This window comes from Colobus angolensis, unplaced genomic scaffold (genome assembly GCF_000951035.1).
Source record: "Colobus angolensis palliatus isolate OR3802 unplaced genomic scaffold, Cang.pa_1.0 Scaffold104, whole genome shotgun sequence".
Classification (NCBI taxonomy): domain Eukaryota; kingdom Metazoa; phylum Chordata; class Mammalia; order Primates; family Cercopithecidae; genus Colobus; species Colobus angolensis.
Window position 1 is genome coordinate 761,896 of NW_012111364.1, and position 26,664 is coordinate 788,559.

Consider the following 26,664-nt stretch of genomic DNA (forward strand, 5'->3'; position numbering starts at 1 on the left):
CCAGGAAACAAAGAGACTACAAACTTGAACACGTTGTAAATTTCTAAATGAGGAGAAAAAAATGTTTTTCTATGTGATTTGATGCTTGAATTTCTGTCCAGTTTTTCAGAGTGAACTTATACCTGCATTATCACTTTTTTCTTTCCATGACACTGTTACGATTTTTTTTCTCTTCTTTTTTAAGTAGTAACTTGCTCCACCTACAGTCAAACTGCACTGTATGACTTTGGTTTGGGTATGAGTCCTCTTTTCCCTCCCCCACATGCCCTGTTTCTGGCCTAGCGCCCACTGAACTCTGTACTTGTTCTTGATCCTTGTATTTTTCTGTCTCTACACAGAATCGGCTGTCGAGTGTGCTCTTAATGGAGGGTTTTAGCTGTTCTCTGACAAAGAGCTTGTTCTGAGCTGCACATCTCGTCCTCTTTGTTCAGCCTCTGGCTTCAAGCATTGAATCCTAAATATTCTCCAGCTGGGAATCAGACAAGGGCAGAAATGAAGAACCCAGAAGCCCAGCAGGATGTTTCATTTTCCCAGGGATTTCGCATGTTGTTTTACACGATGAAACCCAATGAAACTTCGTTCCAAACATTAGAAGAGGTGCCTGATTATGTTAAAAAGGTGAGACTATATTGGAAGAGGTTACTCTTACTCTTGCTGCTTTCTTAATAAATGGTAAGGTCAACTTCCTTAGGGTTTTGTTCGCTTTCATTATTCAAATTATTAAATTCTAATAATAATTCAGTTTCTTAAAGGCATGAAGCAAAAGTAGAATTTCTACTTGAATTTCCTTACAATCCGTAGCCATCTTCACCTGTAAATTCCCTCCCTCCTTTGTATGTCACTCCAGAATATGATAAAAACAAAAGTTTAAAGTTTTCCTGGATTCCGTGGCATTGTAAATGTAGCTGTTGGAAGCTCAATGTCAAATAGTTACATCACATCAGTAAACTTTGTAACAATTTCATTTTTAAATCTTTAACTTGTCCACCCCTTCCAGGGAAACTATTTCTTCTTTCATTTGGCAGAATAGTTCTGCAGAATGAAGGATACGCAGCTTGACCAAGTCCAACTCTGACTTCCTAAGCTTGAATTTGAACCAAGTTTTCTTTGAAACTCTGAAGTACTCAGAGGCACATTTCACTTCTGGTTCCTGGCTATGACTGGAAGTGGAAATATCCAGAATTAGAATTTGAGTACTGAAGTTCCCCACCCTATCAACGTTGTTCCTACAACACTCACTAGTTCAAAGCAGAAATAGAAAAAAAAAAAAAAAAATGACATCACAGAATATGTTACTGAGAGTTCAGTTTAGAAAGCTTCAAAACTCATGATTACCTTCCAAATGAGTAAAATCCATACTTTTTCAAGATTAGATATTACGCTTTCTTTCTGATTTTTTTAAGTTAAAAAAGTGGCACTGATATCTTCATAAAGTGTTATTGTTTATACTGCAACATTAAACCGAATTCAATGCTCCATCACCAATAGTGGAGCCTTCAAAACACCTCTTCTTACATGAAACAAAAATCAAAACCAAGGGAATAAAATCTGAATCATGTTTTAAGAAAACATGTAAAATTACCATATTCTCTAAAATTCTAGGAAGAAAATTGTCTCTACCCTTTCAATTTCATCATTAGAAATAGTTCTGGTAATACTAAGATGAAAAATTAGAATTATGTGCATCTTTAAGGAAAGCCTCTTGAAGTGGATCTAAATTACACATGTAGAGATGATAGACTTCTAATTATTTACCTTATTCTCAATGTACTTTTTTAACCTCATTTGGAAGATGTTCCTCATAATCTTATAATATTATAATTATCATGGTGATCTCTATGATTACATTTCATATTCAAATTGGATGATAGAATCTGAGCACATATTTAGCAAATGTCTAAAATAATTAGACTTCTTTACCACTGTGTGGGAAGTAATCCTCTAAAATGGGTGTCTACCATCTCCTGCGGGGCTTCCCAAATCTGGGCATTTCAATTCTGAAGTGACTAATCAGGAAATGTAAAATAATTTCATATGGGACATAATAGCATCTCTTTTCTGCAATTTCCTTTCTAGGCAACTCCATTTTTCATTTCCTTGATGCTACTTGAACTTGTTGTCAGCTGGATTCACAAAGGGAAGTCACCGGGTCGCTTGGATGATGCTTTAACGTCAATCTCAGCTGGTGTTCTGTCTCGACTTCCAAGGTGAGTTAGATGGCTAACAACACTGAGTAGAAAAACTGAAATTGCCTAAGTATGAGAGACAAAGGAACTCAATGCATGGGAGAATTAGTTTATTTCCACAAATATTACCAAAGAATTCTGTTCATGTCATTATTTAAAATTTTGATATTTTGTTCTTCATTGATTTTTTGCACTCATTTAAAAAATCACCCTAAAGATTATTTATCTTGACTTTGTTGATACCCCTTTAAAATGAGTGCTTCATTTGCCTTATTGTGGTTCCAGCTCTGAGTTATAGTCTAGTTCTCTATTAAAACTGTGTTTTGTCTCTTTCAGCTTCAGAAAGAATAGCTCTCTGGGGTGTAGACATTCCCTAGAGCAGGTCACACAAATCTCTGAATAACTACAATGGTTTCCTAATTGGTGTCTGGCTCTAGTACAACCCCGTTTGCAACCAAACATTTCCATAACATGAATCCAGTGAAAACCCTTCACTGGCTCCCTATTGCCACATGTATAAGGCACAAATCCCTGTCCTGAACTATAGAGAACATTGCTTCTCTGACTTTGCTTTTGGGTCCTCCACTCTCCTGTTCGTCATCTTTATCCTATCATGCTTTACTACTTGCCATTGTCCACATGCCACAGGTACTTCCCTCTGCCTAGAAAGCCATCCAGCCCCATTCAGATTCATTTATTAGGTCTAAGCATACATGTCACACTCTTCAACAAGCCTTATCTGTTCTCCAACCTTACGTTATGCATTGCTACACTACAGTCCCATGGAATTGTGTGCTTATCCCAGATCTAGAATTATCACAAGACATGATGCTCACCTGTTTTTCTCTCAGCCCTTCCTGCTAGCTCGCACACAACTTGAGAGCAAGAGGTATGTGTTCTTAATAGTTTTAGCTCCTGTGCCTGGAATGATGTCTGTTGCGTGTAAAGTTACCCAAAAAGCAGTAATATTCCTATAACATTATGTTGATGATAAAATTAGGGGATATTGGGACCCGATAATAGTAAGATATAAATGACCTACTATTTGTTTAGAAAGAGTACATTATAATGTGTGAAGAGGAAAGACCAAAACATGGAAGTCATCTTCAACACATGTGGGCTTACCAAAGAGGCAGAGGGTGAGCAAAGATTCCCTTGGACGTCTGTGCTTTGAGCTACTGATGAATGTTCTCGTTCCAGCTTCCCACCCATTACTTCTTGTCCTGTTTTAAGAGCTTTACTTCGGACTGGTGCTCATTGCTCTGGAATGTTTCTATTAACCGCCCAGTGGGAAACTAAGGTGGATTTTTAAAAAATAACATGAAAACTTTAAAAGTCTAAAAAAGGTGGAATAATTTCATATATTACGTAAAATAGTTTAAATAGAAAATAAACCTAAAAGTAATTTTTTTCAATAAGTGTTTGAGAAAAGTGCATTAGGTATATAGTAGAAGTAATTTAATAATATTTACTCTGAAAAACTACTTGTAATTGTTGCATTTTGCAGTAGGAATCGGAGGAAGATAATGTCTCCAGAAATTTGCAGCTAATTCCCAGATTATCATGAATAAGAATTTACAAGTATAAATAATTTCCTTTATTATAATACATGTCCCCCTTAAGCAGAAATGAACAATAAATACATTCAACATGCCCAAGGGTATATAGCTTTAGATGTAGATTTAGTTATTTGAAAATACTCAGTTGGTTAATTTAGCTCATTCTCAGAAAGTTAAGTGTATAGATTTATGGAAATCAGATTATTGATAAACTATAAAAGTCACCTGATAACTGAAAATTGCCCTGCATATGCAATTACAGGTCATATATTTTACTGAATTGGAATGAGTTTGTTAAGCATTTTGACAATGAATTTGACAGCAAATTGAATGAACTCTTCAGAATTATTTTTTTACCTTTTAAAGTTTGATTTGGTTCCAAATTAAATTAGATTGTTCTCTTATCATAACATTGTAAGTACCAGAAATATAAACTGTATCCTCAATACAATATTTTTGCTCAGCAGTGTTATTTTAAAAAGGTACAGAGTTATAACAGGAAAATAAGAATAAAAGAGATATTTTTACAAACTATACACCCCCAAAAGCAGAGAGAGAGAGAGAGAGAGAGAGAAGGAAAAAAAGAAACCAAAACAAACCAGTCCTTCAGGGATAGAACATGCGGTTCTTTTCCTTCACCCACTACTCATAACAGTCCTTAAACTAACACAAACTGTTAACTCTGGTGCCCTTTGAGAGAAAGGTAAAAGGTTATGAACTTTAATTTGGAGAATATTTTTCTATAGTTATTTTAAATGCGAATAGCAAATTACTCCTTTTTTCCTTGTAGATGTAGAGAACAATTCTAAATTATGAAATGTGGATTTCTTTAAAGTTTTTCAAGGAATTTTTCTCTTTTACAGACTTGTCTGAAAGATCCCAGTAAAGCAAATTATCTGAAAATGAATTTTTGTTTTGTTTTGTTTTGTTGTATAGAACTATGGTGAAAATGTTTTTATTTTATTTGTTGCTATAAAAAAAACCCAAACCCAGATATAAACAGAAAAGGAAAAGCAAGCCTGTGGATCCATTCCTCTCAATCCGCTTTCAGGAAAAAAAAAGGAAGAATTTGACATCAATTCTTAAAACAATATTTCAGTTGAAGCCACAGCGTCAAGGGGAATCCCTGTGCAAATCATTAACAGCTGAGGGTTAGATTAACACGGCAATGATTGTATCCTCTCCCAGGGACTAATTTCATTTTCTGCACTAGCAACAGGGGCTTGCTACGTCCTTCAAATAGGTGATTGCAAGACAAATGGTAGTATGCCTTTTGCTAATACGTTTGTGAAGAATTATGCTTTGGATAATAATTCCAAATAAGCATGTGGCCTCTGACAAAAGAAGTGGAAATCAAAGCGAACACGTTTTTCCACTTCGTCATTCACGTAATAGAAATGTTGTGTGCAGACTTTGAAGAAAAACAATGTTTTTCTTTTGAGGATCTTAATTTCAGGATTACATAAAATTTCAGGTAGCTTAAAGATTAATAGTGTGCTTACCATGGTGATAGAAAAGACATATGCTACCTCTTTCAAATCTTTATGTCAAGGAAAATATTAACGATGGAGAAGATTGTATCTTGTTTACAAGTCTGTTGGACAGACCATGGTCTGTAATAAAACTCCATCTGTCCTAAGAACCAGATTCTGGGCAGGCTTGCATCTGTTTTGCTCTTCTGAAATCCAGTAGACAGCCTATCATCCAGTAGGCAGCCTTCCTAATCAGATACCAGTCCTAGTTATAAAAAGATATGTCTATGTATTCTAGATAAACACAGTGTATCGTGCAAATAATCTGCCTTTCTAACAATTAGTGGCATATGTGACTGTAAAAAAATTAAACTTTATTTAACAAAATATTTACAAAATCTATTGTTTAAGCAAACGTATCTAAAACTTGTGAAATATCCTGCTACTGACTTAAATGTTAATGAGTGAAAAATAATCACATTATTTTTTCCTGCTTGTTTAAGCAGAACTCAATTTCCAATCCTTCATTAGAAAACCGGGACTTCAATTTGTTACTTCCTTCCAATGTTTCTACTTCCATAAATTGCATCCTCCCCAGAGAAGTTTTATTCCTGATATAAATATCTACAGTATGTTTGTTTTTAATGGGTTCATTTATTCTGTTGAAACAGCAGATTATAAATCAAATTGCAATAGGTTAGAGGAATAATTTAAGTAGGTAAATTTTCAAATAAAGTTGGGGACACTCCACTTTTAATACATATGAGTCACTGCCAATTTTTACTATGGAGCTAGCTCCACAATGTTCAACCATATATATGCATACTTTTACTGGCCATGCCTGCCATGGAATTTTCCATTCCTGACAAGAAAGTTTCAATTCATCAAAAAAAAAAAAAATTAAAAAGGAGGAAATTAAACCTTTTAGAAATATTTTTGACTCTTTGGGATGGGGCCAGAGAATATAGAAAAATTGTATACTGGGTTTTTATACTAGGGGCTTTAGCATGAGAGGCTAAATGTTGCCTTGGCAAATCAGACCTAACAAATGAATGTATATAATTTTGGATGATGACTTTAATAAGCAGCAATTCATTGTCCAAAATAAGAGATAAATGAATCTATATAATGTTAATAATAATACTTTATTATTGATACTAAAATTTATTAACTTAGAAATAATTATGAAAAATCCCCAAGTAAGGAAAATAGATTTTAAAATTTGTTGGTTTGTTAATTATATTTGAGAGAATGTCTCATTTCCTCTTAACATTTGCATTAGAAAACTAATAAATAGACTTTGCCTTTGTTATTAATTGCATAACTTCACAAACTGCTATTAGACGAAACTTCCCTAGTGAATGCAAGATTCACTGCTTATTAGTCTGGACTTGTGTGTTTATTCAATCGAGTAATACATTTCCTGCAAAGTAAAGAGTGTGGCAAATTCATTTCTTCCAAATCTATCACATTGCGTTTTTAAAGGTTTATGGTTTTATGGTTGCTGTTATGAAGAAATTAAATTAAGTGATTGTTTTATGAACAATACTATTTAACAATAAGAATTAGTAGTACAGATTTTATTTGTTTGCAGACGGTAAAGGTAATATTATCTATCTTATTATTACCAAGCAAAAATCAATATTCCACTAGATGGAGCAAAAGTGGCAGTAGCTTTACAGACAGGCAGTGCAAACTCCTGGATTCAGTTGAAGGGATTTTGAAGTAGATAAATAACAACATTTCCCAGAAAAATCTCTCTCACTCTCTCTACATAAATGTATATATGTGTGTGTGTGTGATCCAATATATATACATATATATGATCCAACATATATACATATACATGATCTAATGTATATATGATCCAATATATATGATCCAATAATATATATGATCCAATATATATACACACATATATATGATCCAAAATATATATATACACACATATATATATGATCCAATACATTAATTTATTTGTAACTTCTTGGAGTTTTAAGGATATTTGTAATTATCTTGTTTAAATATTCATTTATTTTCTGGCTCATAAAACAAGAGTATTCGAAACAAAAATATCTATTTTTTTTTTTTTTTAGTTTTGTATAATCTGGCCAAATCAGAACACTCAGCTATAATGACAGTTAAGGAATAATATAAATTGGCAGATTCGTATGAGTATAGTACATAAGTCTACTTATTTTGAAACTTGCTCTGTTATCTTAGGAGGCTGCAATGAGAGCATTACTTCAAATGTCACTTGCTTTCTTAATGACAACAGCTTGAGAGTCATTTTAGGGCTCATTCAACCTAATTATCTCACACCTTAAATTATCCTTAGATACTGAATGGGTGAACATCATGACCACTCTCACACTTCTGTTCCTGGTGATGGGTAGACTCAGATGGAGATGACTTTGAAAACTCATTAGTTTCTAATTCTCAATCCCCAAATAACATTTATTTCTGATTTATTGATTATTTTTTCATATTAACATTAAAACGGAATTTTAGTTTGTAAAAAATGGGGATTAATACTAAATAGTAATTTAGTAACTTAGTAACTTTTTTATAGTAACTGAACATTGACAAATTTCTAGTGATGAGAGAAAAATGTTAAGTAAAATACACAGAAAATCAGATCACTAGTTAGAGAAATAAGCTACTTTTCATTTGCTGAAACATATACTTCAGACCCAAGAGAAAACTGCTGTTTGGGGGAATTCATGAAGAAAATAGGACAATGGAAGGAAAGCCTCTCTATACACAGTTTGCTAATTAGAGGATTCTAATGTCTCTTTACATTTAGGTCACTTTCCTGGCCTTACACTCAAACTTAAGGCATAAAAGGGATCTGGTATTTGGGAATTCCAAGCCCCTGTGCTACCCAATATTCCATCTTCATGTGATAAAGTAAGCTTACTATATACGTACATATTGTATGTGCCTCTTCCTGCAGGATGGAGTTTAGAGAGTTTAAATTCCAGGATGCAGAGTCATGTGCTGAGATTGCAGGGTGGAAGGGGTAAGGGGGATTGAGAAGAGAAAGAGGAAGGAACTTTGGTTTATGATTCAAGGTCTGGTGGGAACATTTTTGAAAATGTAGGTGCTATTTTCTACAATCCCGGGCTTTCCAGAGCTTGATAATCATTTGCCAGCTGTATTGCTTAGGTGAATTGCTTTTAGTTGTGGGCACTCCATAGCTATTCTTTCATATATGTAATAAAAGAGGATCAAATTAATTTTGCTGATAGAAAGCAGGGAATATAACTCTTACAGCTTCTCCCCTCCTTCTTCGTGTCTTGAGGGAAGTTAGGCTTCATGTTAATGTGTGTGGGATGTGGTGGGGGGAAGGCTTGACTGTAGTATGTCAAGCATATTTCAGCTCGATTTGTGTCAACCCTAATAAGTCAGTTGATGGAGTAATAAATTGGGTGTCTGCTCAAGACCTGGCACCTGTACAGGAAATAGAAAAGTATTTCAATGTCAGGCAGGTTTTTAAAAATTTTTATTTATTGATTGATTTAATTGTATTTATTTATTTATTTATTTTAACAAATGGAATTTTTTCAAGGACCTTCAGTCTGTTATTGAGATCTTGGTATCTTAATGCCTATTTCCATTTTCACTGGAGCTGACAAGAAAGATAGCATATTTTTTTTTAAAAGGTATTAAATTGAGGGAACATTTATAAGGCTGGTGGTGTTGCCCTGTTTAATAGTGTGTTCTTGCATCTTGTACTGTGCTTGGCACTTAGTAGGCTCTTCATATGAATTCACTGAATGACTGCCTGAATCCATGGAGGAATCTGCTTTGATACTATGTGCTAATACTTAAGCCATTCAGCTATAGATGTTTTCAACTTTCTACTACATTTTGTTTTAATCTATTTTTCTGGATCAGTTGTCTTAAGGCAGAGGTTATCAACTGGGGAAATTTTTACTCCCCAGGAAACACTTGGAAATATCTGGAGACATTTTTGTAATCATAGCTGGGGTGAGAAGGAGGGGTCCTAAATCTAGGTGCTAAAGAACAGCAATGCTGGAATACATTCAATGATGCACACGAAAGGCTTTCAAAACAAAAAAGTATTTGGCCCAAATTGTAGTAGTGTTAAAGTTAAGAATTCCTGTTTTAGAGAAATTGTTATATTGAAGCATATAAAACGGATATTGTCATTTTTAACCTAAAACTTGAATTTTATATGGGTAACCCCTACTAATAAACAATAGTGAGCAATTTTAATATTTCATAGTTTCAGTAAACGTTTGCACCAAACAACCTCTTCCAACAAAGAACTATCCTGTCCAAATGTCAACAGTAGCACTGTTGTGAAGCCCTCATCTAAATATATAAAAGTAACCAACCAAGCTAACAAGCTTTACAGTATAATTTGTTCTAACCCCCTACTTTGACTAACATACCTTCTTAAAAACTTGGAAGGCAGGTTTTAAATGAAGGCCCACAAGCAGTCTCAGGGCCACTGCAGCAGTGGTTTCTGGAGTACTCAGAGTATCACTCAGATTGGCATTGTAGGAGGGGTACAGGATGAGCAACTCCTTTGGGTCAAGGACTTGAACACAGGGACAAAACTGCTTCTTCCAACCATGTAATCTCAAATTGGAAATTGAGATTTTTAATGTGTGGTGATGTGTACTCTTGTTCAAAATTGTAAGCATTTGGCATTTCTCTGAGTTATGTATATTAATGCTGTTATAAAATAGCCTAGTGTTTTACAGATTAAATAATAACACTTTAAAATATTAAAGTATAAGAGGTTGTTTTAAAGTTATTAAATCACGATTAAAGTCATATGATAATTAAATTCAAGAATAAAATTAAAGGGCTGGATCTTTAAAAGAACCAGTAAAATGCTAATTTGCAGAAACTGACTCTGTAAAGGGAAATATTGTAAAAATAAAAAATTTTAGTGGTATAATAATCTGCACCACTTCTTCCACTTTTATCTAAAATTAGAATATTTAAGAAGTTTCTCAGAATTTTCAGCACCAAACTTGTTGATGACTTATAAATATATCTTTATTAACCAGAATGATTAATTCTTTTTCTATTTAAAAATAAATATAGAAGGAAAAGTCAACTCAATCAAATTGATAAAAGAGACAAAACAATCTAGAAGCTAATCTTAAATTTGATCACATAAAATTTGAAAGAAAAAAATATACTTTTTAAAATTAAAACATATTTTGTAGGTTTTTAAAAGTTACTGAAAATAAGAATTTGCAGAAGTTTGATAAATAGGTGGCAAGATATAGTATAGTGTCTGAGTTTTAGAAATATTTGTTTATTTTAATTAGGTTTGTATACCTTACATCTAAGGAAATTTTTTTCCTAATATTTTAAAAAGCCTAGTTTATATTCCCTTCATAAAGCATTCTTAATATATACTTCAATAAAATTTAGAAATGACAATCATAGAAATTAAGTTGTAGTCTTGTCATATTTACGTTGCATGGGCTCAATGAAAAATATTTTAAGAGACATGAAAAAATGGCCTTTTAAATTTCATGAAGTTGAGAGCACAAACAGCTGGCATCCATGATGCCTATGAAATAAAATGAAGCTTCCTGGGAATGATTTTGATACTAAGGAATTTGAGCCTTTAAAAAGAATGACAGAGAAGAAACAAAGTAGAAGAAAGAGCTTCATTTTTTCATATGAAGATATTAATTTTAAATGTTATTTAAAACATTTTAGCATAATTTTATTTCTAAAATGTTATATAATCACTGATTGTGAATTTTATCTTCCAGTCTATTTTTCAGGAGCATTGAATTGACCAGTTATATTTATATCTGGGAGAACTACAGGCTGTTCAGTTTGCCTTGGGATTCCCCATGGACTTGGTATTTAACCTTCTTAGGAGTTGACTTTGGCTACTACTGGTTCCATCGTATGGCCCATGGTAAGCTGCGAATGAGGACTTTTTGTTAACTTAGGTTGAACTGTGTTTGGTACATAGTATATATTCAGTAAATAATTATTGAATGGATAAATACAGGAATAAAATAGTATATTTTATTGGATATAAAAGTTAATAATGAAGGTTTACTTTGCAATTTAAGTGGAGAAAATCTGAAGCCATATTTTAAAAAGATATGAAATTATTGGAAGTACATTTTTTTCGCTTCTTTCTAATTTTAAAAAAGATTAGAAAGTGATGGCTATAGCATTGCTTTTAAAATCATTTACTGTTTGGTTTTTAATGAGAATTTTAATTTTTATGGGGGTATTTATTAGTCAGAAGCCAAACAAGTTCCTAACATTTGGCCGTTGGGATAAAAGGTTTTTTTGTTTGCTTGTGTTTAATTTTTTATTTCAATAGGTTTTTGGGGAACAGGTGGTGTTTGGTTAAGTGAGTAAGTTCTTTAGTTTTGATTTCTGAGATTCTGGTGCACCTATCACTCGAGCAGTGTACCCTGTACCCAATGTGTAATCTTTTATCCCTTGCCACCCCCACCCTCTCCCCCGAGTCCTTAAGTCCAATGTATCATTCTTATGCGTTTGTGTCCTTTTAGCTTAGCTCCCACATATGAGTGAGAACATATGATGTTTGGTTTCCCATTCCTGAGTCACTTCACTTAGAATAATAGTCTCCAGTTCCATCTGGGCTGCTGCAAATGCCATTATTTCATTCCTTTTTATGGCTGAGTAGTATTCGATGCTAAATATATATCACATTTTCTTTATCTGCTCATTTCTTGATGGGCATTTGGGCTGGTTTCATATTTTTGCAGTGAAAACAGAACCCTTTTACACTGTTGGTAGGAAGGATAAACTAGTACAACCTCTATGGAAAACAGTGTGGAGATTTCTTAAAGAAGGAAAGGTAGATCCACTACTGTTTGATCTGTAATTGATCCAGTAATTCCAGTGGAATTGCTGGATCAAATGGTGGATCTACTTTTCCTTCTTAACCCAGAGGAAAATGAATCATTATGTGAAAAACATACTTGCACTTGCATGTTTATAGCAGTATTGTATTTTAATATATTGCCTTCCGTTATTTTTATTATCACATGCTTGGTAGAGTCAAAAAATGTACACAATATCAAACTTCACAACCCAATCATTGAGGGTCATTCAGGACTCTGCAACAGAATGGAATTTTAAGTAATGTGTTCTACTATAGTAAGCTTAATTCAATTTGTTGGCAGTACTTCCACATTACAAATGAAAATGCAATCAGCTAGGCACTGACCATATGCACTTTTCTGTTACCATAGTTTTGCAAAATGTCTCATCTGCAAAAGCCCTCTTACTGCTCTGGTTCACTGAATATGCTTTTTGGGATTCTTGGCTGCACTTCCAAAGAAATATTTTGTTATAGAAAGGGAAATGGAAGAATGAGGAACAAATCTAGGTCTGAACCTCTGTAGGGATATGAAGGGGCTGAGAAATAGTTGTAGAGCTAAGCTGAGCAAGTGGTCTCTGAAGAGAAAAAAGCATTCCAAAGTATTTCTGAAGGGAAGAGCGGGAAAGTACTAATCTTGAAAAACTACGGAAGAGCAGAACTCAGGATTTCAGTGGGTGGTTGGTTGAGTGGGTGGGGAGGAAGGAAGGAAGAGGAAGGAACCTGGAATAATAATAATAAATAGATGGCAGATGGACAGAAGAGACCAGAGATCAGGGTGAATAACTGAGTTATCTGTGTAGGAGTAAGTGTGACCAAATATCCTTCCCAAGCAAGGATGAAGGAATTAGGAGTAGCACGGATTTGTGTTATGCTCAAGGCTGTTAAATTTTAAATATAGCATTGTTTATGTTAACCACCTTAAGCATGTGTATTTAATGAAACTCTATGAAGGTTTAATTTATTAGAACAATTTGAAGTGAATATATAAATTAGAAAAAGTTATTAATTTTGTGTGTGATAAGATTTGTCTTTGACACATAATAGGTCAGTTCCTGACACTATTTCCTCATATATAAATGCAAAGGCTACTCCAAAATCAGACATGATTAAGAATGAATATGGTTTACATAATAACATATTTGTGTTTTATTTCAAATGAGTAGTTTTCTTCCTAAAATGAACTCATTGGCAATCTTCCTCATTTTCTATGCACAAAGGGGTGTTGCAGAAAGCATTTATATTGTAATATATTACATACTTTCAAGAACCTTCCTCATGCCACACTGCCCAATACAGATGTGTTTATTTGGGAAATCTGCAAATTTGTTTACTCCTTGAAAGCCCATTATAACAGGAAACAAAGAACCAACAAAATATTACCAATATAAAACTCTTAAAAATGTTCATTATAAGTGTTCTCAGTTGGGAAGAGCAATAAAGTAAAATAACATATTAAAAATGTGGCATCAAGGCTATTTAAAGTATGCTTCTCATTAGAAATTTTGAACTGAATCCAGTAAAAAAGGCAGGCATTAAAAAAATTTTGAAAACCTTCTGGAAAAACATTTACAACCTTCAGGCTATGGAGCCAAACTGTAAGTTCAAAGACTTTTGACTTGTAATGGAAAGCTAGTAGGAAAAAAGTAATTTATTTAAATGTGTCAACCTTCAATATAATGCTTAATTTTTAAATTTTATTTGTAAATAATACTGTAAAATAGTAAAATGTTTTTTTAGAAATGAAGACACACACAGGACTAAAAACTCCCATATAATATCCAATTTCTTGAGCCTTTTGGAATACTGTCCAAATTGAATAACTGGTCAAATTTATTTAACTAAAAAGTTTCAATAATTCCAAAATACATATGTCATCTTAAAATATAGTAAGACAAAAATAAAATCCTACTTTTTCTATTCAATGTATTACTTTCTTTTCGCTACTTCAAAATGATATAGCAAAAACATACTTCACAGTTGTTAGCATGTTAAATGCTGTGAGTTTTGAAGAAACAATATATTACGTATTTAAAATTTTGTCTTTACATGTATTTAAATTGCTTCCTTAGGATTCCAAATCATTGCTAGATTTGTTGTTGTTGTCATTTGTTTCTATTGCATATATGTTGCATTTTCTCAGTTATGGGACAGTTAGCAGAAAACAGTTTATTCTCAACATTTGAATTCCATCTCTATCACTATGCCAAGATATTGAAGTTCTGTATGCTCTTTATATAATTTTTTCTTCCTCTGGAATGAAAAAGAAATTGCTAATTATGGTCAAATTACACAAAGCAAGGGCAATACAATAGTTCTATTATAGACAGCTTTGATGATTTTAGAAAAATATATAGAAGGATAAATAGCTCTTAAATTTAAAAAGTAACTTTGTGCATTCTTTTCCTCCACATAAAAATAGTGCATTAGGCTGGGCACAGTGGCTCACGACTGTAATCCTAGCACTTTGGGAGGCCAAGGCTGGCGGATCACAAGGTCAGGAATTCGAGACCAGCCTGACCAACATGGTGAAACCCCGTCTCCACTAAAAATACAAAAATTAGCAGGTGTGGTGGCGCACGCCTGTAATCCCAGCTACTCAGGAGGCTGAGGCAGGAGAAATGCTTGAACCCGGGAGGCGGAGGTTGCAGTGAGCCAATATCATGCCACTGCCACCCAGCCTGGGGCGACAGAGCAAGACTCCGTCTCAAAAAATAAAAAATAAAAACAGTACATTATTTTTCTTTGTACATTTTATTAGTTACACTAAACATATAAGAAAACAGGTAAAGATTTTCAAGGAAACATTTTTAAAAGCTGATAATTACTGCTTGGGAGGAACAAGAATGAGGCCTTCAGGGTTCTGATAATAAACTCTGTCTTACCTTGGGTGGTGTTTACATGAGTTCTTATATTTGTAAAAATTCATTGAGTTAGTTGTACACCTAAAATTTATACTTTTTCTCTATATATACTTTTACGGAAAGTTAAATTCATAAATAATGTCACCAATGTAATTTCTTGGTTTGTAGTTCTAAGGCAGAATGCTATAGTATATAACCAAATTTAGAAAAACAATACAAGAGGTTATGATTTGTGATTCTATGTATAAATATGTGACTTTATACTGTTTTTAACTGTATCAGTGTCAACCAAGTATGGGGAAGTGCCAGCACGCCAGTTATTATTTATGACTTCTCTTCAAATCTATTCTTCTTTGCCCTTCCTTGTATTGTCAGAGCTGCATGCTGTAGACATTTCTCTTTTCCCAGCTGACTTGATGTTAGACTTTGCCAATTTAAGGGGCTGGAAGGACACTGCAAAGGCAGAACATGAGAAAGGGACCTTGCCTCCATTTTCCAGCATGCTCTTTTGTATCTGGCACTTACAGGTTTGGTATGTGAGGGATGTGGCACACTTCACCTCTTGCTCAGCTGTAGCCTACACACTCTGGCAAGATTCTCTACTATTCAGGGGGCCGTACCAAAAATCTAGCTGTAGCTTATACACTCTTGGACCTATATACTCTATTTAGTGAATTTCTCTGTCACCAACAGAGTTCCAGTCATAGCCACAACCTCTCCAGAGATGTCTGGGTCTTAGACTTGGGGTTGGTGTGAGTGTGTGAGTACATGAGTGGGACTCTTCTAAAGGTATAAGTACCTCCTCGATTCTCTCTCCCTCAGCTCTATAGGCAGTAGCTACATTGTTTTGTTGCTACTTCTGTAACATTGAATTCCTCTCTCCTTACCTTTTTAGTTGTTAACTTCCTCTTTACCCTTTAATAATTCTTTATATTAACTTTTCCTTATTCAAGTTACTAATGTGGTTTCTGTCTCCTGATTGGACCCTGACTGAAACAGGCAGCCTCCTCATATATTACATAGAATAACAAATTAGAGTTTTCATATGAAAAAAGCTCAACATCACTAATCATTACAGAAATGAAAATCAAAAACCACAGTAAGATACCATCTTACACTAGTCAGAATGACTATTATTAAAAAGTCAAAAAATAACAGATGTTGGTGAGGTTGCAGAAAAAAAGGAGTGCTTATACACTGTTGGTGGGAGTGCAAGTCAGTTCAGCCATTGTGTAAAGCAGTTTGATAATTCCTCAAATAACTTAGAATTACCATTTGACACAGAAATCCTGTTATTGAGTATATACCCAAAGGAATATAAATTGTTCTATTATAAAGACACATACATGTGTATGTTCAGTGCAGCACTATTCATAATAGTAAAGACATGGAATAAATATAAATACCAACCAATGGTAGACCGGATAAAGAAAATGTGGTATATATACACTACGGAATACTATGCAGCCATAAAAAAGAAAGAGATCATGTCCTTTGCAGCAACATAGACAGAGTTGGAGAACATTATCCTAAGCAAACTAAGGAAGAGAAAACTACATACCACATGTTCTCACTTATAAGTGGGAGCTAAACAATGAGAACACAGGGATGCTAGGAGAGGAGCACAGACACTGCAGCCAACTTGAGTATGGAGGGTGAGAGAAGGGAGAAAATCAGAAAAAAGTACCTATCAGGTACTATGCTTATTACCCAGGGGATGAAATTATCTGTACACCAAACCTCATGACACACAGTTTACATAGAACAAACCTGCACATGTGCCCCTGAATCTAAAAGTTAAAAAAAATTAAAAATAAAATTAATAATAATAATCAAAAAATTAAAATATAGAATTTATCCAGTTGCATCTTTACTATTATATTTCATTCTGAGGCATTGATTATACATTGAGGTTACAAAATTTAGTTTAGTCCTGAAAGCGGGATCATTATCTAAAATTGTTGTAATAAGCAATCCATACTATCCCCTCAAACTGTAACTTTTTCCCTCAGCAAACAGATTGCTTAATTCATTTTAAAATTCATCTCATTCTATATGCAAACAAAGTAGAGTTCACAATTTTTGTGTAGTTACAAATATTTATTCCCACAACTTCATTTTGATTAAGTGAGCTCCTCTATATGACTCTTAAAGTTATTCATTCCTTTCTGGCTTTCTTTTAGAAGCTGAAGTTAGATTATCCTAATTTCAATCATAGTTTAAACAAAGAAAATAAACAGATATATTGCTGAGAAATTATTTTAACTTGTGAAGGTGCCAGGAATGTGGTCTGCATTGATGAATAGATTACTTACATTCTTCTGTACTTGTTTTTTGATATCAGAATATACCTAAGATTTTTGTAACTCTTTACTATACGTTATGACTTATTCTTTATTTTAAAAATACACTATGACAGGTAATGCTGGCTCATACTTGTAATCGTAGCACTCTCAGTGCCTATGGAGACCAAGACAGGAGGATAGTTTGAGGCTAGGAGTTTCAAGACCAACTTGGACAACATAGAGAGACCTTTTCTTTACAAAATATTGAACAATTAGCTGGGTGTGGTAGCACATGCCTACAATTCTAGCTGCTCAGAAGGCTGAGGCAGTAAGATCACCTGAGCCCAGGAATTTTAGGCTCCAGTGAGCTATGATTGTGCCACTGTACTCCAGCCTGGGTGTCAGCGTGAGATCCTGTTTGTAAATATAATAGTATATACTACTAATAATACATTGTGATTGTATTCTTAGTGGATCACTTAGGGTAAGCTCTACCTTGTATTTGCCTGAGTTACTACCATTTTTCTTGTCTTCCGTCATGATCCCTTACTTTTCCTCAGTCCTTGAAGTGTGATTATTTAGCACCTCTACGAGAGAAGCCTTGGAGTTCCCACTAACAACTTTCCTATGCCTTTTAGTTTATCATTAGTTTCAACCAAAAACATGGCACCTATGTTAACCATTTTCCTCTGAGTTTATTTCAGTGACAGGAGCCATCCCATGTCAGATGTTAAACATTTGTCCATAGAAGCACTTAAAATATGTATGAACTGAAAGGTCACCATTATTTCCCCTCAAAATGCCTGATTTGAGGGAGTCTTTCTCAGAGAAATAGCATATTCTTATCACTAGCAACTGTAGTCATTTTGAAAGACACAGACTAACTTTCCTTTGGTGTTCTGAGATTCCATATGTAGATAATGTATAGAAAGTACATTTGAAACAAAGATTATGGCTATTATCAAGGGATTGTAAGCATAAATTCATTGAGTTATTAAACAGGGAAGTTATAAACAAATATAAAATATAGGGATGTCAGGAATCTCCATTAGTCTATTTTGGAACATTGATTGTAAAGTATAGAAATATTTCCAAGAATAATTGGGAGAACCGAGGATGGCTGTGCAATATTCTCCAGAAATTTAATTAAAAGCTGTGAAATAGGCCAGGCGCGGTGGCTCAAGCCTGTAATCCCAGCACTTTGGGAGGCCGAGACGGGCAGATCACGAGGTCAGGAGATCGAGACCATCCTAGCTAACACGGTGAAACCCCGTCTCTACTAAAAAATACAAAAAACTAGCCGGGCGAGGTGGCGGGCACCTGTAGTCCCAGCTACTTGGGAGGCTGAGGCAGGAGAATGGCGTAAACCTGGGAGGCAGAGCTTGCAGTGAGCTGAGATCCGACCACTGCACTCCAGCCCGGGCGACAGAGCAAGACTCCGTCTCAAAAAAAAAAAAAAAAAAAAAAAAGCTGTGAAATGAGTAATCGAAATTAAATTGGAAGGCATAAATGGAGTAAAGATTATAAACTTTAACTTACTTTTGATTCTTTTTATGGACACAAAATATGCCGTGCTTTTCTTTTAGCCTTAGAACATAATGTATTCGCCTCTTATATAGCAGAAAGAGCATTAAAATTTGAATCAAAAGATCTAGGTGTGCACCACTGTGCAACTGTTTACCACACACATAACCTTGGGATTAACCTCTCTGAGACAGATTTTATGTATTTTACTCATCTTCTAGTTTTGTGAAGCTATTCTAATGAAAATGCTTTGAAAGTCCAGGAACCAAGTAAAGATGAGTAAATGAATAAATAAGCCAATTCAAAGAAAGTAAGACGGAGGCTTATGTAAACTTTTAGGGACATTTCAAATGGGAACAGGAGGGAAAACACTTAAATTTGGAGTAGACTTTAGGATTGTTTTGGAACAACATGTGATTAAATATAATCCAGAAAAAACAGATTGTGTCCAAAGTAATTTTATTCAGAAGGAGAATTTGGAAGTCTCTTTCACTAAATATGTATGATGCATTCGCACACAAAATATTTGAATACAGCCATTTTAGACCAAAAAAAGTGAAATCAAGTTTAATTCTATCCACTTTCATTTACTGAACAAGTATAATTATGACAAAATTTAGTTTTATCATATTAAAATAGCATAATGAAAGATGGCTGTGTGAATTACTAAGAGGATACGTGAAGATTTTTGCAATAATCATCAACTTAGATGTTTATTTCTATAGCTATTGACTTCACTTATGCATTTATTTGTGAATAAATAAATTAATACATTTACTTATGTATTATTTTTTTCAACAAATATTTGAGACCACTTATCTCATACCAACCCTATACTAAGTACCTGAAATGCTTGCTTAATAACAGGTATGGTCACTCATTGTTTATTCTATTGTGAATCAGAGACATCAACAACTAATTACAATAATAATAGGGGCAGGTTCTAAAACTGATAAAAAAACTGTCCTCTCATTGCCATTAATTCTGAAATTGACAGATTTCTGAAAAGTCTGTATTGTATGCATAAACATCAAATGGGATTCTGTTTAAAATTCTTATTTCTGAAATGATGATGCTAGTAAAAGTACTAATAGTAATATAGAAAATTAAATTTCAAGTATCACTGAAAGGCTTTGGAGAAGCAACAAGTATAGTGGTAAAAAAAAAGATTGTGGAGCCAAGTTCCCTGAGCTCAGCTCTTTGTACTGACACTTATTAACTGAGATTTGAGCAGTTTGATCTGTGTCTTAGTTTCTTCATCTATAGAATGGGAATAATAATAATAATAATAATATACATCTCATAAGATTTTTATAAAGCTTAAATGAGTAAAATTTAAGGGAGTGACTGTCAGATTCTTAATACTATTTAAATGTTACCACTGTTATTGAATACATGTTTTTTTATATTGCTAGGTATTACGTGTTTTGTGTTAGTAACGCAGTATATTGTATTATTTAATTCCCAGAATAACCCTTTAAAGTAGGCACTCATTCATGAGACATTAACTGAGCACCCACTACATACTACAAAACCTCCTAATTGCTAGGCTTATAGCAGTGAACAAATAAAAGTTGCTGCCCTACCTTGTATTTGACAGCACACCTGGGAGCTTATGGTTAACAATAATTTAATTATTCACTTGAAAATAACTAAAATAGTATAATTGAATTGTTTGTAACCCAAAGGATAAATGTGTGCAGTGATGGCTATCCAATTTTTTTGTGATGTGACTGTTACATATTGCATTCCTGGACCAAAATATCTCATGTACCCCATAAATATATACACCTACTATGTACCCACAAAAATTAAAAATTTTTTAAAGTTGTTACCCTTTTGGTGCTTACATCCTAATGAGGGAAGAAAGTCCAGATATAAAATATATCCTATGTAATACGCCAGGTATTGAGGCATGTTGTGGAATCCCGAGTGATGGATCCAACAGTCAGGTAAGTTCAAATGTCAAAGTAATTAGTTTGAAGTGCATAATTTTTTCAGTTTGACTAATTTCCTAAAGAATTACTATATTTGTCCAAAACCAAACAATTTTCTTATTTTAACTTCATTTTGTAATGTATTTCTTGAATTCTGATTCTTTTTTTCTAAAGGTACAAAGAAAGAGTATGCCCCCCGATTCCTATAAAATTGTCCCCCATTCCCATAAAAATAGGAATAACTTATTTTTCTTACTCCAAAGCATTTCTCTAGGAAATAATTGCGGAGAAAAACACAAGTGAGCAAAAGATAGGAAATGAAATGGTCATCTAAATCCATCCCCGAGAGACAGGCTCTGTAAATAGAGAGTAAGATAATAGACCCTGGAACCAAACTGCCTGGATTCAAATTCTATTGCTACCACTTTTTAACTGTGTAATATTAAGCAAGTTATGCCACTCCTTTGTGTTTCCTTATTTGTAGATGCAAATAACAATAGTATAATTTTCACAGACTAACTGAGAGGTTTAAATCGGTAAAAATGGACAAAACACTTAGGGTGCAGTCTGACACATAAGTAAAAAAGTTATGAATTCATATGTTGTCAACCTGTTTATGTAATGTATTTTATATAATGCAATAATATAAATATTGCTATATTTTCTGTAAATAATAATTAAAATACATTGGTAGTTATAAGAATTGCCTTACCCAAATTCAGGGTTAAATTTACTTACCTTCATACAAACAATTTTTTTTCTCACTGTTAACTGGGGATAATAATACTTCATAAATGATCTTATAAAGATATATTTGTGTATTTGTACAAATGTATTATATAATACAATCCAAAGCTAGGAAACCTTGGTTGTATGAAGAATGCCATATTGATTTCTATTTATCAAATTGTAATGGAATTATCTTTGTCTTTAATCAGATGCATTTATTGGAAAATGAACATTTTAGTTGTCACAGAGACCGTTGACAGGCTGTGTTTTAGATTTATACTGAAGTTAGACATGATACTAACGATCTTTTCCTAGATGAATAGTTGTCAACTGTAATAAAAAAATTATATTTCTTTTCCCCAAGTAAATATCATGGAATTTGATTTTTTTCTAGTAAATCAAACTTATCCATATTCCCTTCTTCCTTCAACACTTGAAAATTTTTATTTTGAAATTTTAAAGATTTACATGAAAGGTTTTAAAAAGAAATAAAATCCATTAGAATTTGTACATTTGCCTATATTTTAAAGTGTCTTTTGTTGTCTTTTCATCTTAATTAAATATTAATCCATCGAAATATGCTTTTCCAGCTTAGAGATTGAAATGTCTTTTCCAGAACTTAGGAAATGACTTGAAAAAAATTGCTAAAACAGATTTGTTCTTTCTTCTCTTACACTAATGGGTAATTCGATTTTGTTCTCTTTTTTTTTACAATTGAAGCCTCATACTTCTTAAAATAACTTCTAAAATGTAACTTTGTGCCATAAGTATGTATTCTAAAGTATGTACTGTACATCTGTATATAGTTTTATTCTCTCGAAATTTGCAAATCTTGGTCATAAAAAACCCCACCACTGTATATTATCACAATATATAGCTTGTGCTACATCATCTTTTAGAACAAATTTTCAATGCCAGCTCTGTGTTTTGGAACTGTTTGAAGAATGAAGAAGACACGTCTTCTATGTGAAGTGCTTATACTCTGAGTTAAACAAACAGAACAGAAGAGCCCCAGAAAAATACACCAGATGTGCAGGTGGTAGTTAAATCAACAAGAAATCTGATTTCATCAGTATTAGATTTCATTAGTAGTGATCTTTTCTTCCTTAGAAATATAGGAATATAGTGGAAAAATAAGTCCTTATGCAGAATTTGATGACTCCCACCATGGTGAAAATATTGCTCAGGAAAAAAATCTGACTCTAAGTAAAAGGACAAAGTGAACTGCACGTAAAGCATAAAACCAAATGAGTAGGAAGAGAAAACAAAGAATGTAAATGAGGTTGAGTACAGGATATTTGAGTGGAGGCAGTGATATATAAATCATATTTATAGCAAAGATCTGTAAAATAAATTTTAAAAGTTTACTAAAAATGAATAGTACAGGCAATCATAATTTAATAAAACCAGATAATAACTATATAGGTACATTGTTACTATCATAGATTAATATTTTGACTAAATAAATATCATAAGAAAAATGACAAGTGAAAATGCAACAAACACAATTATTAATCCCAAGAAAACAGATTGATGAATATTTTATGAGAATGGAGATAAATAAGAACAAATACATAACCACAGCATAACAGGAACTCTTTGGAATGGCAATATATATTATTTAGATCTTAATTAAGTACCAAGTGTCTTTTTAGTGACTCTAAATACATATTTCCATGTGTATAAAAAACAAAAACTGAAACAGAAAGTACTTAAGGATATTACTCTGAGAGGTTTTGCCAAAATCTTGTGGGTGAAAGACGAGCACTGAATTTCACTAGAGGTGTAAGGAAGATTTTTTGCTTGTTTTGTTTTGTCTTTTGAGACAGGGTCTTGCTCTGTCACCCAGGCTGGAGTGCAGTGGCATGATCTTGTCTCACTGCAACCTCCACTTCTCGGACTCAAACCATCCTCCCACCTCAGCCTTCTGAGTAGCTGTGTCTGTAGGCACATGCCAACATTCTTGACTCATTTTTAAACTTTTTGTAGAGATGGGGTCTCACTTTATTGTCCAGGCTGTTCTTGAACTTCTGGGCTCAAGACATCCTCTCACCTCAGCCTCCCCAAGTGCTGAGATTATAGGCATGAACCACCGCACCCAGCCTAGGAAGATGTTTTATAGTTGACAAGATGCTCTCTCACTGTTTTTCAAATCCTAAAGAACTCAAGATTTTGAATCTTCTTCACTGGAATCAGCCACAAGAAAACAAAATATGTGTGTGAGTCCTGCTAGTCATTGAAAACCTGTCATTTTATTAAATAATGTTAACAATTAATTAGTATTTACTGGGTTCTTACTAGGTATTCCTAAGGGATTCTCATATATCTTTTATCTTTAATTAAAACAATAACTAACTTGGTGATTTCTATCATAGCACTTTTACAAAAGAGGAAACTAAAACAAAACAAATTTAAGCAACTTGCCCAACTCTCAGAGCTAATGTGCCAGCACCTGAATACATTGACCCAAGGCCATTGATCTCAGAGCCTATGGGCTTTGCCATTTATTGATCCTCCTAATAAAATTAAATTTTTTCATTAAATGTAACAAACACTAATATCAACACCAATCCTATTTTAGATCATGCTGACATGTATAAATCACCAAATAGTTTGGTAGAAAACAAAAACTATATTTAATGATTTGGTTGTCAAGGTTTTCAAAACATTTACTGAAGCATTAAGCTACATTAGGATAGATGAAGCAATGCTTCCTCTGCTTCACTCACCATGCAATATTGTACTCATATTATAGTTCTCTCAATCCATTATCATAGCATTTGCTAGATGATTGACTTGTGCAGTAGCCGCACATTAGAAGCTTATCTAAAGCTTTAAAAGCTATTGGGTCAGGCGTGGTGGCTCAGGCCTGTAATTCCAGAATTCTGAGAGGCCAAGGCAGGGAGATCACTTGAAGTCAGGAGTTCGAGACCAGCTTGGCCAATCTGGCGAAACCCTCTCTCTACTAAAAAGACAAAAATTAGCTGGGCATGGTGGTGGGTACCTGTAATCCTATAATCCCAGTTACTTGGATGGCTGAGGCATGAGAATCGCTTGAACAGCAGCAAGATGGGGGGCCAGAGAGTGCGATAAGCCTAGATCGCACCACTGCACTCCAGCTCCAGCCTCCAACTTATATATATATAATATATATATTATATTATATATATAATATATATATTTATATTATATATATATAATATATATATTCATGTATCTAAGGCATAAATAGAAGTTCTTAGACTAGAATCTTAGAATCTCTGGGCGGTAGAACTTGAGCTTAATTGTTGTTTTGGTTGTTGATATTGTTTTAAACTACCCAGTTACTTTAATGTGTAGCCCAAATTAAATAATAGTGTCTACTCATTGAAGATTATTCACAGATGAAACAAGCAACATGCTAGCTCTTTTGAAGATGCATTATCAGTAATATATATTTAAATATTATAGAGTGTTGTACGTTTGTTTGAATAATTTCCATGTATGTTGAAGTATAACTATACCCCTAGTACTACATGATGCATCTTCCAATAATAATAACATTTTTCTTTTAAAAATACCATTATTATACCTAAAAAATTGAGCAATAAATCGATTATATTATCTAATATTGTCAGTGCATTTTAAAAATTCCCCCCAATTAACCTGAGAATGTCTGTTTTGAAAGTTTTAATTAGATCAAATCAATGTTTATCCCTAAGGTTTCTTTGTCTTTTTTTGTCTTTTAAATTGATACCATAACCCCACTTTCTTACGCAATTTACATCTGTGTCCAGGCGAACTGACTTGTAATAATGGTTGGCCGGGCGCCATGTCTCACTCCTGTAATCCCAGTGCTTTGGGAGGCCAAGGGGGGAGGGGGCGGATCACCTGAGGTCAGGAGTTCGAGTCCAGCCTGACCAACATGGAGAAACCCCATCTCCACTAAAAATACAAAATTAGCTGGGTGTGGTGGTGCATGCCTGTAATCCCAGCTGCTGCGGAGGCTGAGGCGGAAGAATCACTTGAACCGGGAGGTGGAGGTTGCAGTGAGCCGAGATCGTGCCATTGCACTCCAGCCTGGGAACAAAGAGTGAAACTCCATCTCAAAATAAATAAATAAATAAATAAATAAATAAATAAATAAATGTCCATATTCCGGTCATCTGATTGTTCCTCCTAGTACTGCTTAATGTTTCCCTCTGTTTTCTGAACTCTCTGCAAACTGGATGTCAGTTTCAGACTCTGGATTGATTAGATTGAGGATAAATTTTTTTTGGCAAAAAAAGTTCATAAATGATGTTAAGTACTTCAGATCAGGATTATCACAAGATAGGATGCCTCATACATAATATATATTATTATGTATGATAATACAAGTGTACTTTGAAGATGTTGTGGGTTAGGCTCCAGACCACCATCATAAAGTGAATATCACAAGAAAGAAACGCCAATTTTTTTTTGTTTCCTAGAACATATACAATTTACGCTTGTACTACACTGTAGTTTACTAAGTGTGCAACTGCATTATATCTATAAAAACAATATATATACTTTAATCACAAATTACTTTTTTTGCAAAATATGCTAATGATCATCAGGGCCTTCAATGAATCATATCCTTCCATCAGATGAATCACTATCTATGGCAATGATAGCCTTACAAAACGCGTTTATTAAATAGTAAGGCTGGAAAAGTTGAAATTACTCCTTGATCCATATGCTGCAGAATGGACATTTTGTTAGCAGGCATCAAAACATTGATTTCCTTGTACATCTTCATCAGAGCTCATGGGTGACCATGTGCATTGACAAGAAACCGTAATACTTTGAAAGAATTATTTTTTTTTCAGAGCAATACATCTTAATACTAAGCTTAAAGTAGTCAGTAAACCATGCTGTAAACAGATGTACCGTAATCTAGGCTTTGTTTTTCCATTTCTAGAGCACAGGCAGAGTACATTTAGCATAATTCTTAAGAGCCCTGCAATATTTGGAATGGTAAATGGCTTCATCTTAAAGCCACCACCTGTATTAGCCCCAAACAAGAGAGTCAGCTTGTTCTTTGAAGTTTTCAAACTTCTAACTATGAAAATTGTAAATTGCATCTTCTTCCACTATATGGCTATTTAGTCTACAATGAAAATCTATTGTTTTGTGTAGCCACCTTCAATGATCTTAGCTAGATCTTCTGGGTAACTTACTATAACTTCCAGATCAACACTTGTTGGTTTGTCTTGTGCTTTTATGTTATGGAG

The 26,664-nt window shown here is 33.8% G+C and overlaps 1 protein-coding gene across 1 annotated transcript in view; it reads left to right on the plus strand.

Moving 5' to 3' along the window:
• The first annotated feature begins 327 nt into the window (after positions 1-327).
• The window catches only part of AGMO (alkylglycerol monooxygenase), a 172,278-nt gene continuing 145,941 nt past the window's right edge, over positions 328-26,664 (plus strand). The window contains exons 1-3 of the mRNA XM_011943421.1: positions 328-618; positions 2,077-2,207; positions 10,989-11,140. Of these exons, the coding sequence (XP_011798811.1) occupies positions 493-618; positions 2,077-2,207; positions 10,989-11,140 (409 nt within the window). The 5' untranslated portion in view covers positions 328-492. The remainder of the gene's footprint in view (positions 619-2,076; positions 2,208-10,988; positions 11,141-26,664) is intronic.